At 42.2% G+C, this 15,139-nt stretch overlaps 1 protein-coding gene across 8 annotated transcripts in view; it reads right to left on the bottom strand.

Moving 5' to 3' along the window:
- Window positions 1–254: 254 nt before the first annotated feature.
- The window catches only part of ECT2 (epithelial cell transforming 2), a 93,809-nt gene continuing 78,924 nt past the window's right edge, over window positions 255–15,139 (bottom strand). For 3 of the 8 annotated variants that reach the window (XM_056565201.1, XM_056565199.1, XM_056565200.1), the window contains exons 23-27: window positions 8,267–8,374; window positions 7,845–7,991; window positions 7,406–7,513; window positions 4,917–5,235; window positions 255–1,680 (exon numbers count right to left, since the gene is read on the bottom strand). In XM_056565201.1, the coding sequence (XP_056421176.1) occupies window positions 4,930–5,235; window positions 7,406–7,513; window positions 7,845–7,991; window positions 8,267–8,374 (669 nt within the window). In that variant the 3' untranslated portion in view covers window positions 255–1,680; window positions 4,917–4,929. Of the gene's footprint in view, window positions 1,681–2,617; window positions 2,782–4,916; window positions 5,236–7,405; window positions 7,514–7,844; window positions 7,992–8,266; window positions 8,375–15,139 lie in introns of all 8 variants that reach the window. The other 5 variants (XR_008891143.1, XM_056565202.1, XR_008891144.1 and 2 more) reach the window with 5 other exon arrangements.

Below are 15,139 nucleotides of genomic sequence, written 5' to 3'. Positions count from 1 at the left end.
CACAACTACAATTTATGCACATAAAGTCTGAACTAAAGACTGGTAATTTGCTAAATATCTTCACAAATTTCTGCTGCATGAATGTTGAGATGGTTATTCCTTTGGATTTTTATTGCTGAGCACCCCCAAAAAAAGGCTATAAGTAGAGCGGTTGGGAGGCACACTGTCCTGTTCAAGAGAAGAAGTATTGCCAGGTGGTTTTCTATTATTTCTGTTTACACTGTGCACACCTTTAAAATAAAAAAGAAAAAACACATGCCAGCAATGAAAGCCATCAGTTTAGCAATTTATTTACATACAAGTTACTGTAGCTGTGAACACAAACCGTTTAAAAAATAGTGACTTGCTTTTTTTCCTAATACATTATATTTTTATAGGAGTCGCTGAGCAGCTGAAATTTGACCTACCAAACTTCCTATCCTAAAACAATACAATTATACTTTGAATAGTAGTGTTAGTACACATAACCAACAGAGACCACAATTTCCCTGCATGAAACAAATGCACTACAAATAAATATACGTGACTGGTTAAAACAAAATCAAAGCACTTTCAATGTTGTCTTAACCCTTCCTCCTTAAATATTAAAACAAACAACCAATGCATTGTACTTTACAGATACTGCAGGGGTCCCTGGTCATGTTCTATTATTTTTATTAATTGTGATTTGCAAGTTATTTACAAAAGCATGACAAAAGCCCAAAAAAAAAAAAAAAATAGGGCTATAGCCAGCAAAAGGATGGGAAGAACATTCTATTGTAGATGTGGAATACTCAGTCCAATATGAACATAAAACTTGAGAAATCTCTGTTGTATGTAGTGTCTCAAACCTGACTTTTCTTTGGTGCAGGACAGAGTTTCAAAAGCGAATTTCTTCTATTTCAAGACCTTTGCTTCTGCCATTTCTCAGCATGTCCCCCATGCACTGAACAGACATGTACAAAGAGGATTAAACAGGTATGACAGTCAAGATATGCTTCAAATATGCCAAGTACAATAAAAGAAGCTCTACGCCTGGCCAACTTGTGACCACATGACCAAAATAAGTTGATCTTCAGGCGTTAAATTCTGTCCAGCTATTTTATGTGGACATACTCTCACAGGACAACAACCTCAAAGTCTTGCTTATGACATTTAAGAGGTCATGATTACTTGACCTCAGCCTGCAATACTCAAATTCCCTGGTAGGCAATGTAAGAGGTCATCCAGTAGATTGTTTATTCACTAAAGAACCAATAAAATAAATGGATATCATGATCGTCTCAATCTATAGACTGTGAAACTTTACCAAAATCAGAGATGAAAGTAAGCCACGGCTTTACACTTAAGTGACTTACAAGTAGTCCTACATGCAACGCTCATGGCTAAAACAAACATTTATAATACACAGACACAACATTAAAGATTATCAATCTTTGCTCTTTATACAAATGAAGCCTTTGCTTTGCACTTGGGTGGAGCACATTATTCAACATATTTCAAAATCAAGTCCGTCGTCATTGAAGTGCTACTGCGAAGTACCATACTAGAACGAAAGTCTTTAACAACAGCCGGGCTGCTTTAGTCAGTTATACCAATAATAATAATGGGCTTTATTCTTCAGATGAGATGAGTTGTTGAACGACTGACTGTGTGGTACTTTCTTTCAAACAGGTTCACCATTGAAGGAGAAGGGACATACTGTAAATGTAAACACATTTAGATGAGAAAAATGCTACAATAAAAGCAAATATGCCATATATAACATTATAGTAAAGACTATACCGCTAAACCAAAAAGAAACCCAATTTGTGCATCTGTGACAATGGTGGAGACTCAGCTTTCTTTCCAAGATTTTATTGAAAAATCTAAAAGTACAAAAAGATAGGAAATATTCTGCTACCAGATGACTTTTATTAAAAAATAGTAGCAATATATCAAGAGACTGTACTGTACGAAATGCTAAGAAGGAATTTTCTAAGCCTTGTGTTTGCATTACCTACATGAACCTGGGCTCCTCATTGATTTTATAGACTACTTTTGGAAAATGTGCTCCATAAATGCTATCACACATTGAGTAAGTTATGGGGCTTTCTATTGTATCTGGTCATTTCTAATTAAAGATATCTTCTTCCCGACTTAGTAGAAATATTGTTGTTTACATAGAAATGTGTCTCTACTTGGTACTGGTCACACTGAAGAGGTTTATTATATCAACAGGTAAGTGCTCTCAGTTGGGAGTCCAGAAATGAAATGTGTTGCTGTGTTTTGCTCCATTTCCCTACCTTGCACATTGTTATAAACTATAGCTTTGTAAAAGCAGAACCAAGTTAAGACTCTGTTCTCACACTGCAGTTTAATCACATTGTTGATAAGTTTCTTGACTACATTAAATACTACTAGCAGTTTTTCCGATTGCCAAAAGCATACTTGAGGTTTCAAAAAATATTTATGAACCTGTACGGCTTTATTAGATTCACCCTTCAGAGTGGTGACAAGGTGGTTTTGCATGGTGCTATAAGCAGAAGGGAAAGAAGCAGCACTGTGCACAAACAGCAGTAGATACACTGGTATTTACTCAAAAGGAAATATGTCCTGAGCTTTATGGATAGTAAGAAAGAGGGAAGCCTTGATTTACCTTTGAGGAACAGTGTGGATCATTTACAGAAGGAAGTCTGTCTCAACTCAACACTCTTTCAGGTTCGATCTCTCTCCTGCACATAGATGCTAATCCCCGCCCCTACTTTCTGATCTAGCTGTCCTGTCCCTTCAGACTGCTATCCATTGTCTGTCAGGGGAAATCTGATTGCAAGGAAGGGGAAACACTGTGACCAAAACCATAGAGCTGTGTTTCGGAGTAAGATGTCATTTTGGTAAAGTGATTATCAAATATGTTCGGAATCAAGTAGACGCAAGCTGTTTGTTTATATGTAAATGTGCTTTGTCATTTCAGACGGCAACATTAAAACAAAGTTTGTTAACCCTTTAGGAGCCATTTTTGGAATTTATACAAGGGGTAAAAAGGAGAGACCCCCCCCCCCCCACAAAAAAAATAAAATTGTAAGAGGAAGTACCTCATTTGTGGATGTAAAGTGCTCTGTGGGTGCACTAGAGGGCTCAGAAGGGAAGCAGCGACAGTGGGATTTTGGAAAGTGAATTTTGCTGAAATGGTTTTTGGGGGACATGTCGCATTTAGGAAGCCCTTATGGTGCCAGAACAGAGAAAAAAAAAAAAGCACATGACATACTATTTTGGAAACTACACCCCTCAAGGAACGTTACAAGGGGTACAGTGAGCCTACTTTTTAGTAGACGACCTTTGTTAAAGTTGGATGTGTAAATAAAAAATGTTGACTTTTTTTTCACTAAAATGCTGGTTTATCCCCAAATTTTACATTTTTAAAAGGGGTAATAGGAGAAAATGCCTCCCAAAATTTGTAACCCCATTTCTTCTGAGTATGGAAATACCCCATATGTGGATGTAAAGTGCTCTGAGGGCAAACTACAATGCTCAGAAGATAACATTGTGGTTAATGGGAAATGGATGACCCTTTAATGTCATCCGTTTGCATCAGTTTTTTTTCCCAACCCATTTTTTGATCCATTACTTCTGAGCATGCTCAGAGGAGTGGTGTGCAACCAGGAAGTAGCCAGACAAAAATAAAAACAAGTGATACAAACGGATGAAAAACTGATGCAAAACAATACCACTTATATGGCGTCCTTTTGCATCAGTTTATGATTATGGTCCATTTAGCAGCAATAACGGGGGAAGAGCGGGACTAGAGAGAATGGCCATGTAAACCTAGCATTAAATTGCAATTAAAAAACTTAATGTGTGAACAAACTCAAAATTATGTTTGCTTCAGTGAATTACTTTAAATGGGCACTATCAGATACTAAAACTTTTGATTGATGTTGTAAAGCATGTATAACCAATAGGTTTTGCAATTGCTTTCATAAAAAAAATGTCAGTATTTCATACTGATAAAGCCAGTCAAACAACTGCCCCCAGTGCCTGCTTGGACACATACTAGTCCTGCTGTGTCCACGCATCATCACCTATGTCATGGACACACTTCCTTGATTGACAGCTGTGAGTGCAGGGCTCACAGCTGGAGGAAAAAATCTCCCACCCCCTCCATTTGAGAGGAATTCAGTCTAGTGAGCTAAATTAAAAGTGTAATGAAAAAAAAAATAAAGGTGCTAGACACATAAAAATTTGCCGTACATGGTCAGAATTAGGTACTGAGTGATATTTAAAAAAAAATGTTTGTTGGATCTGACGGGTACGCTTTAAAAAAAAAAAAATTTCCGCCTGTAATGAAAATTACCGCATGCAATACCCGAAGCAGTCAAAGAATGCATAAAAATTGCTGTGAGAATACAGCCCAAGGTTAGGTTTACATTGGAGCCATGTTTATTTTGCAAACATGGACCAAAAAATAAATAAAATAAAAATAAATAAAAAGCAGGAATTTTCTTTTTGTGCCCCATGTCCAACGAACAGCCCTGCTCAGTTTTCTGGTGCCAAAAGAAGTCTGTGAGGGAGGCCCCAAAGGCAGTTCCAACACATGTGTTAATCTACTCAACCTTTAAAAGATGAAAATCTGACCAACAGTAAACAGAAAAGTTAAAAAGAAATATAAAAGCCAAAACTCCATTATAGGATTCAGCCACACCTACATAAAACTGGAAGAAAAAAAAACTTTAACTAGTCAGGAGGATCTGAATAACTAAAAGGCCCTATGTATACAATAAGCAATGTGTAGCAAAGCAGCAATATAAACTATTTCAACTAATATAGCCTTTAAAATCCTTGGAAAGAAAGACTAAAAATAAAACAGTGTCTAAAGTGTCTAAGTCCCAAAGACAACACCAGTTCTCGGATGAGGTGACCATTAGTGATAACTAACACATCAAATCTCTGGAGCTCACGCAGGTTTGTGGTTCACAGCGAGGACTCTGATGGAATTATCATAGACTTCTTGCTGCACAAAGAGTCTGTGCTCTGGGTATTCTGTCCTGTATATTCTGAAGTAACAATTTTGGGAATAAAGTGTGTTTCACCCAGCTGACTAGTAGGACATAACTGAGGGGTAGACAGGCTTGCTTCTCCTTTCAAAGAGCGAGACAAAGAGCCCAATATACCACAGGACCTAGGACTCTGTGAGTTCCCATCAAGGGAATTAGATCGTTGAACACTGTTGTGTTTAGAAGGTCCATTTATGTTGAATGTAGAGGAACAACGAATAATCTATAAACAGGAATTAATCATTTGTTAAGACAGAAGGGAAGAAAACATAAGCATAAAGCATACCTATTGGTATAAGTACACTTTGGCTCAATAAAATATATTTACATGTACTAGTGATTTATGCAAAGGGACAGCAGCTTGTTGCTCCCTTTTCCTTGCCTGGAGGTTCTTTGTAAGGGTATGTTCACACATGTCTGATCTACCCAACACATTTACTTCAGGATCAGGAGGCAGGAATCTGAGGCAAAACACTCACATAAAAAACCTTTCATATGTTGTACATCTTGGCAAAACATTTACCTTTCTAATATACTTCATAAGAACATGTTATTTCCTTTTTATATATATCATGGTTTATAAAATCATGGCTTTATTAAAGCTGAAGCACAGGCATGGACACAGTCCAGTAAGTGAGGATGGGCTAGCAGACAGACAGGAGAGAGCACAGAGGAGTGCTATCAGACAGCAGAGAGCACAGAGGAGTGCTATCAGACAGCAGAGAGCACAGAGGAGTGCTATCAGACAGCAGAGAGCACAGAGGAGTGCTATCAGACAGGAGAGAGCACAGAGGAGTGCTATCAGACAGGAGAGAGCACAGAGGAGTGCTATCAGACAGGAGAGAGCACAGAGGAGTGCTATCAGACAGGAGAGAGCACAGAGGAGTGCTATCAGACAGGAGAGAGCACAGAGGAGTGCTATCAGACAGCAGAGAGCACAGAGGAGTGCTATCAGACAGGAGAGAGCACAGAGGAGTGCTATCAGGCAGGAGAGAGCACAGAGGAGTGCTATCAGGCAGGAGAGAGCACAGAGGAGTGCTATCAGACAACAGAGAGCACAGAGGAGTGCTATCAGACAGGAGAGAGCACAGAGGAGTCCTATGAGACAGGAGAGAGCACAGAGGAGTCCTATGAGACAGGAGAGAGCACATAGGAGTACTATCAGACAGGAGGGAGCACAGTGGAGTGCTATCAGACAGGAGAGAGCACAGAGGAATACTAGCCCACCCTCACTTACTGGACTGTGTCCATGCCTGTGCTTCAGCTTGGACAAAGCCATGATTTTATAAGCCATGATTTCTATAAAAAAGATATAAAATTGTCTTATGAAGTATATCAGTAAGGTTTATGTTTTGCCAAGATGTACAACATAGAAAAAGTTTTTGAATCTGACAGTGCCTATTTAAGTAAACCTTAAACAAGGGTATAAATGAGCCCATATCTAGCGCTGGAATAGTACTATGGAGATCATAAAAGGTATGCCCATAATCCTGATGAGAAGTGCACATGACAATTTAGCCCAGAATAAGTAAAGAGTTACATAAATAAATGACAGGTTACCCAAGAACCTACCAAACTATATATCAATCTGCTCAGCTCCTATTCTGCTCCGCTGATCGGACTGCATTTTAAATGCGACAGGTTCCCTTTAAACCTATTTTGCTCAGTGAGCAAAATCTGGATAGAAGAGTAACTGTGGATTTAGTTATTTAGATTAGTATATTAGGGTTTTTTAATGTATCTGACTTTGTTTCAATCAGTGATGGATTAAATATATTGCCACCATAAAATTTACTAAGACATGCCATTACTTGCTGGTTGATGGGGAGCTGACTGTTGGGGCCCAAAATAATCCTTAGGGTGTCTTTTTCCTGATTAGAGGCACTTCGGCCTGCCCCCCACCCATTGTGCAGAGGTAATAATGCCATACACTGGTTTGTTTCCAAGTTGTTGGATCCCATCATTCTTGAAGGGGTTTAACATGATTTTTTTTAGATTGTTAATTCTCAGGATAGGCCATCGATGTCTGACCAGTGGGGTGCAGCAGTTTGTCTGAGCTGCCGCTTGCTCCGGTATATGCACAGTGATTGGGGCCAAAAGCAGATTGTTGTGCTCATTGTGCTACAGTGGAACTGGATTACTGCAGCCCAGCTCCCATTCACTTAAATAGGATATGCATTCAGCCCTCTTTATTGTATATATGCTGGAGTCAAAACAAATAATCATGGGGGACTCAGATGTCTGACAGACATTGATGGTCCATCTTAAGGATAGGCTATCTATGTAAAAGACCCAGTAAATACCTTTAACCTAGTAATATGCCATAACCTTTATCATGGGAAAACACCTTTACCTACGTAGTTAATTTGGATTAAAAAAAGATGTTAGTCTACCTCACTATTGATCTTGTTTTCTCCATGGCAGTCTTCAAAAAAATTCATATGGACGTGTAGTCTCACAAATTTTACAAGGAATAAATAAAGATTGTGGAGGTTCAAATACTATGAAATGGAAGAAAAAAAAATATCCTACGTTTCTAGGACATTACCAGGACCGTCATATAATGTAAGCAAGAAGGTAAACACTACATGCATAGACAAGACACATGTTTTGTCAAGCAGATTGGTGCCAGCATCTAATAGCTTACAAAAGAGACTGAGCAGGATACACACAATGACCTGTATGGCATTCATACTGAAAGCAAAGAATCGAAAATACAAAGCATCTGAACTAATGGAGGTGCTTATGAAGTGATCAATATTAAAAATGACTTATTATGACAGCTGTGAGAAGAGACCACAGTAGGTGGACAGTATAATAGGCTTTACATACTGCTAGAGAGGTGGTACTTGGCATGCGACTGCTTGCAAATCCCTCTGTGCTTGGACCAGGACTCCTAGCATCAGGAGTATTATGTACCATCAGCGCCCTCTGCAGGGCTCTCTTGGGTGTTTTTGAGAAAGAAAATGCTCTTGTAACCTAGGATACAATAAAAAATTGCCAGATAAGTTAAATTATGATACAAAAGCAGTTTACAGTAAAGATGGATAAATGTAAAAAACGTGTAAAATGTAAATAACAGAGTGTGTCCATACAGGTCATACTGATATGTCACACGTGTAACTGACGGAAAGCTATGTACATTGAGGATTGCTTCGAGTGTTTGTTATATCACAGTGAAAAACAAAAAAAGCTGAGACTGGTAGTATAACAAAATTACTATTAGAGAGGAACAGGCAAATAAATTAACTTACTTTCTTGGAAGTTTTCTTTATGGCTCTCGATGCTCTGCTCAATGTACTATCCACATCTTTTGTGTTCACTTCTAATGAATCGGGATCAGTAGTATAAATCAAATTTTCCTACAAAAAAATCAAAAAAAAAAATCATGCAAATACAGAAATTTGTTCCACTGAGATTGGAAAAAGAAATTGCAGAAACAAAAAGTCAATTTTGCCAAAGCCACTGATAAAATAAGATTAGTGAACAACACATTCAAAATTGTTCTCAAATCTACACTGCCATCTAGTGGAATTCTAGCATACTGCCAGATACAAACTTACCCAGAGGATACAGTTCTTTCTTACACTATAAGGTCTCCTGCACACAAGGAATAAACTGTTGTGTGCACCATAATGTAGCTGCTTAGTTCAAAGTGAAATTCAGTTTCAGAGTTTTCATCTGGAAGCTCGGAATTCAGCTATTATAGGGCAGAACTCCGATATAAGAGGAAGGTGACGGAGCAAACTACGTTTATCACTATATTTCTGTATTGTGTTGTGCATGCTTCTATAAATGCAGTGTATTAAAGATCCTGATCTGCTAAGATTTTTCATATGCACAAGTCAGTGGGAGCAATATAGATACTTGTGCAGTAAGTTCTACTAACCAGCGCCAACCCGTTGTCTTTGTGAGTGTGTTGGTCCTTTACATCTCTATACGATTTATATGGCTGTTTTCTGCCACACTGATGTCTCCTTGGGCCTCACAAAAAAATGGCAGGACTCCAGCCAGTAATGTGCCACTATTGCACAACAAAGCAACGCATTGCACAGATTTATTGTACATAAAGAGCTTTACTTTCATCACATATGGATGTCAGGAATTCTGCTGGATTCTATTATGGGAGCTGCTCGGGGTGGATACAGTACATAGGAAGAAAGTGCTGAAGATTTGCGTATGTAAAAATCCAAAGTAGAATACAGTAGCAGGCACGTGGATGAGATCTTACATTATATGTGTGTGTGTGTGTGTTGTGTTGTGTGTGTTGTGTGTGTGGGGGGGGGGGGGGTGTCCAGTTGCATCCATTAAAAAAAATAAAAAATAAAAAATTTAAGTTTTTAACTTTTCACTCCATGTTGAATAAAATTTCACTTGTTTGATTGAAGTTCCAAGAAAAAACGAAACCGTGCAGAGTCAAAAACCGGATGGAGCAAACTGGATGGAACCGTACGCACATATGGTTCTGTATGGTTCCCATTGACTCCCCTGAAAAAAAAATTAAAAAGGTAAAAAATAAAAAAAGACAACGTACGGTTTTTCAATCGGAATGAAAAACGTGGTAGTCTACGGTTTTGGGTAAAAAAAAAAGACAAAACCGTATAAGACGCAAAACGGACTAAACCGAATGATGCATTTGACATATGGTTTACAATGTTAAGTCAATGGATATGGTTTTCTATACAGTTTTTAACTTTAAACAGTATACGGGAACTGTATAGCAAAAACGTGGTGTGCATGCACCCTTATTCAACCAAGAACTGCCTACACCAGTGTTTCTCAACCAGGGTGCCTCCAGCTGTTGCAAAACTATATCTCCCAGCATGCCAGGACAGCTGAAGGCAACAGCCGGGGTCACCCTGGTTGGTAAACACTGGCCTACACACACAAGCAACATGAGGCTGGATATGTCTTGTACCAGGAGGAACCCAAGGCTAACTGCACCAGCTTCTGGCATGGCACTGTATGTGATAATGTGGAAATTTTGTGCAACCCTATCAGATTATTTCTCCCCACACCATCACGGACCCATCACCAAACCAGTCATGCTCCATGATACAGGCAGAACTGCATTCACCAGTGTCTCCAGACTCCCTCACATCAGACATGTTCTCAATGTGAACGTGCTCTCAGCAAACAAAGGTGCCAGTGATGTCCTGCTAATTCTGGTGTTCTCTGGCAAATGTCACTTAAAGGGGTACTCCGGTGGAACACTTTTTTTTATAAATAAAACTGGTGGCAGAAAGTTAAACAGATTTGTAAATTACTTCCGGTCTGCTGACAGTGACGTCGCGCTGAGGACGCAACAGCAACAGCGCAGGAAGCCGCCGGAGCCAGAAGTAGCGCGGACCCCGGGAACAGGTTATTATAATTATATCCCCAGGCCGGTGAGTTTGCTCATGGTGAAGGCCAGGCTGGTGACCGGGGACAGCACGTGGCAGGGCTGCGGAGGGGCAGCTGGGGCTGAACTCACTCAGCAGCTTCTCCATTGTGAAAAGCGGCAGGGTTAGGCTCAGGACAGCAGTGGTGGTGGTTGGACTCAGGACCACAGGACAGGCAGGAAGGGAGCGAAGCGGGTGGCTGCGGTCTCTGGCCAGAGGGAAGGCAATCTGGCAGCGGCGGTGGTTGGACTCAGGACAGGCAGGGGGGAGAGAAGCGGGTGGCGACAGCGGTCTCTGTTCATTGATTTAAAGCACCCGTATTAAATCATTGATCTGCAGCGGCTTCTGCGGGGCCAGAAACAGTTTATCAGGGTATACCCGCACCCTCATTTTACCAAGGATATTTGGGGGGAATTAAAATGCACGGAATATCGGTATAAGTTATCGGCTACCGGCCTGAAAGTTCACAGGTTATCTGTATCTGCTCGGTGTAAGCACACATCACACTAAAGGACATCTGCTCTCATGGAGTCCGTTTCTGATAGTTTGGTTAGGAGACTGCACACACCAGTAGCTTGCTGGTAGTCATTTTTTTTAGGATTCTGACAGGGATTCTCCTGTTCCACCACAAAGGAGCAGATATCTGGAGTGCTGCTGTATTCTTGCTCCTCGTCCCTGTCTAGCTCTTTGTGTAATGGCAGGGACAGGCAGCAATGGGCCATTCTGGAGGAGATTGACTAACTAGGCAACAGATACTGCCTTATGCTACTATTAGCGACAAGGACACTACAATAGTTAAATGCAAAATTAGAGAAGGATCATCCAGAAAGGAACAAGGAGAGAGTGACTGGCCACAATCTGAAATAACATTGCCTTGTAGAGGCTGGTCCTGCTGTTGCCTAACATTACACATTTGCACCAAAAGGAGCTGAAATTGATTCACAATCGCTTATACTTTCTATCTGGACAAATAGATATTCTTGAACTTTAAGTGACCTGGTGTTCGGTGATGCTTAAGTGTTCTCTTAATTTTTGAGCAGTGTAGATTAAAGGTTTTTTCCCCACACCAGTAAGACTTATCCTCTGTCCACAGGATAGGGAATAAGTATGATTGCAAGTGTCCGACTGCTGAGACCCCAGGGTCCCGAGCCTCCTGTATGAATGGAGCTGCAGTCGTGTTCACTGCACTCAAGGAGGGAGATTCTCAAAAATTCTGTCATTTCTGTTCCAGCGATATTATTCACACCTTTTTTTTCTCCTCACGTTTTGAAAGGTCTCTTGTGCCGTTTTTTTTTTTGCAGCCATATTGGATTTTTTGCACCAAAATTGCCGATTTTTGCGCCAAATTTTACATCCCAGAAAATTTTGGCGGAAAAATCTCACAAAATATTCCATGATTACTAGGGGGGAGATTTATCAAAACCTGTGCAAAGGAAAAGTTGCCCAGTTGCCTATAGCAACCAATCAGATCGCTTCTTTCATTTTGCAGAGGCCTTGTTAAAAATGAAAGAAGCGAGCTGATTGGTTGCTATGGGCAACTGGCAACTTTTCCTTTGCACAGGTTTTGATAAATCTCCCCCTAGGTGCCTAGACAAGCGATAACTGTATAAATAAAACATTTCTGAGCTTAAAATGTGAGCACAGGTGCAGTGACTATAGGAAAAAAAAAAAATTATATATATATATTTTTTATAACATTTTTCAACAATTATTTCTTTTTTTAATATTTACTTAGATAGAAATCACAGAAATTGTTGTAGTTTTTATTGAGTTTTTGTTCTTTGAAAAGTTATCTATCAAAAAGCTGGTGTAAAATTTTTTATGTAAACTGGACTCTCAACCCTTTGAAGATATCATGTAATGCAGACAATATATGTGGACATGCCCACTTTTACAAAATTGACATGAACAGTGTAAACTGCGGCACAAAGCTCTTTGAAAATGTTTTTTTGGGCGCAAAATTCTTTAAGAATCTCCCCCATTGTCTCTGGGAGCAGAGTACAGTGCTACATTGACTCGTAATCCAATACCACAACCTCCAAGAATCTAATCTTTCACCTGAAAATCTACAGCTATAGTTAAACAAGATAAGAAAATGTAAGATCAAAGGCAATATGGAAAAAGGAGATTTTTGTTTACTTACCGTAAAATCTCTCTCGGAGGATCCATTGGGGACACAGACCGTGGGTGTATGCTGCTGTCTCTAGGAGGTGTGAAACTATGGTAATAAAAAAAAGTCTGCTCCTCCCAGCAGGATATACCCGCCTTCAGGCTCTGAGCTAATCAGTTTAAGTTCCAGAGCAATAGGAGGAGACCAACAGGTTAAAGAAAAACCCAAACTGTCCGAGAACCAGAAGAAAAAACATAACTGAACACACCCTCGGACAGAGAACCAAAAGAAATCCCAAAAAGTGCGGGAGCTGTGTCCCCCAATGGATCCTCAGAGAAAGATTTTACGTTAAGTAAACAAAAATCTCCTTTTCTCTATCGGCTCCATTGGGGGACACAGACCGTGGGACGTACCAAAGCCGTCCCTTGGGTGGGCAGATAAGCAGTCAGGCAGACGGCTGATCCACTGCCGCCTGCAACACTTTACGACCCAGACTAGCAGCCGCCGATGCGAAAGTATGAACTCTGTAAAACCTCGAGAAAGTGTGCAAAGACGACCAGGTAGCCGCCTTGCAAATCTGCGAGGCCGAAGCTCTATTCTGGAGAGCCCAGGATGCCCCAACAGAACGGGTAGAATGAGCCACAACCCTGAAAGGAGGCATCTTCCCCTTAAAGCAATAGGCTTCCGAAATGGCGGACCGAATCCTCCGAGAAATGGTGGCCTTGGAAGCAGGTTGTCCCTTGCGACGACCTTCCGTAAGGACGAAAAAGGAATCACACTGATGAAACAAAGAAGTGATGGAGAGATAAGACCGAACAGCCCAAACTACATCCAGCTTGTGTAGTAAGCGCTCCTTAGGATGAGAAGGAGCAGGACAAAAGGACGGGAGGACAATGTCCTTATTGAGATGAAAGGCCAAGACCACCTTAGGTAAAAAGGAAGGATCTGGCCGGAAAACAAACTTGTCCTGGTGGATCACTAGAAACTGAGAACGGCAGGAAAGAGCTGCCAATTCAGACACCCTCTGGATGGAGGTGATGGCAACGAGAAACGCCACTTTCCAAGAAAGGAGGCGGAGAGACACCTCTCTAAGGGGCTCAAAGGGTGCACCCTGGACCAAGACACTCAGAATCAAATTCAAGTCCCAAGGGGGAGAGGGTGACCGATGAGGAACAGCGTGCGCCACTCCTTGAGGGAAGGTCCAGACATGAGAACTAGAAGCCAGGGGCCGCTGGAAAAGAACAGCAAGGGACGAAACCTGACCTTTAAGTGAACTGAGAGACAACCCCAGTTCCAACCCCGACTGTAAAAAGGAGAGCAAACGGGGAACTGAGAAGGTTACCGGGGAGAAGTCCTGAGCTTCACACCAACGAAAATAAGAACGCCAAGTACGGTGGTAAATTTTTGCGGAGGAGGGCTTACGAGCCCTCAAAACTGCGGTCTCAACCGCCACGCAGTCAAATGCAGCGACTGTAAATTGGGGTGGCAAAGAGGACCCTGAGAGAGCAGGTCCGGATGGAGCGGAAGGCGCAGTGGAGCGTCGTCCAGGAGCCTGACTACGTCGGCGTACCATGCCCTTCGGGGGCCAATCTGGAGCTACCAGAATGGCGGGCACGTCATCTGCCTTGAGCTTTCTCAGCCCCCTGTGAAGGAGGGGAAGGGGAGGGAACAGATAGGGTAGGGCAAACTCCACCCAAGGAATCACTAGGGCGTCCACGGCCAGAGCCTGAGGGTCCCGGGACTTTGACACAAAAGGAAGGATCTTCCGATTGTGCCGGGACACGAAGAGGTCCACGTCCGGAATGCCCCAGAGGTCGCAGAGTTGCGCGAAGACCTCTGGATGTAGAGGCCACTCGCCGGGGCCGGGTGAGGACCGACTGAGGAAGTCCGCTTCCCAGTTAAGCACTCTCGGAATGTGAATCGCCGAAATCTTGCTTTCCGCCCAGGTGAGAATCTTGGTCACCTCGGCCATGGCTGCCGAGCTGCGAGTGCCGCCCTGTCGATTTAAGTACGCCACGGCCGTGGCGTTGTCCGACTGAACGCGGACAGGACGGGACTGAAGACGGGACTCCCAATGAAGAAGAGAAAGAAGAATCGCCCGTAATTCCAATATGTTTATCGGAAGAAGGGTCTCCCTGGGAGACCAGAGTCCCTGAACCGTCCAATCCCTGAACACGCCGCCCCAGCCCGACAGGCTGGCATCAGTTGTAACAACCTGCCAGTGAAGGGGAACAAACGACCGCCCTTGGAGAAGAAGGGGGGGGAGCGGAGCCACCAGAGCAGAGACTGAGCCTGCGAGGGAGAACAATATGACGATCGAGGGACAGAGGAGACCTGTTCCATCGAGAGAGAATCACCAGTTGAAGGGGGCGGTAATGAAAATGGGCAAAGGGTACGGCCTCCATAGTTGCCACCATCCGACCCAGGACTTCCATACAAGTGCGGATGGGGACTGAGACCTGGGTCCGGAGGGAGCGGACCCCTGACCAAAGCGCCAGATGTTTGTCCGGCGAGAGACCAATTTGGGCAGAGGCCGTGTCGAATCGAAGTCCCAGGAAGGTGAGAGACTGGGTAGGACGGAGGACTGACTTGTACCGGTTGACCATCCACCCAAAGCGATCCAGAGTGTGGAGAAT

Source organism: Hyla sarda, chromosome 3, assembly GCF_029499605.1.
Source record: "Hyla sarda isolate aHylSar1 chromosome 3, aHylSar1.hap1, whole genome shotgun sequence".
NCBI lineage: Eukaryota > Metazoa > Chordata > Amphibia > Anura > Hylidae > Hyla > Hyla sarda.
The sequence above is the reverse complement of the archived record's forward strand: the minus strand, read 5'-3'. Positions and strand labels throughout refer to the sequence as shown.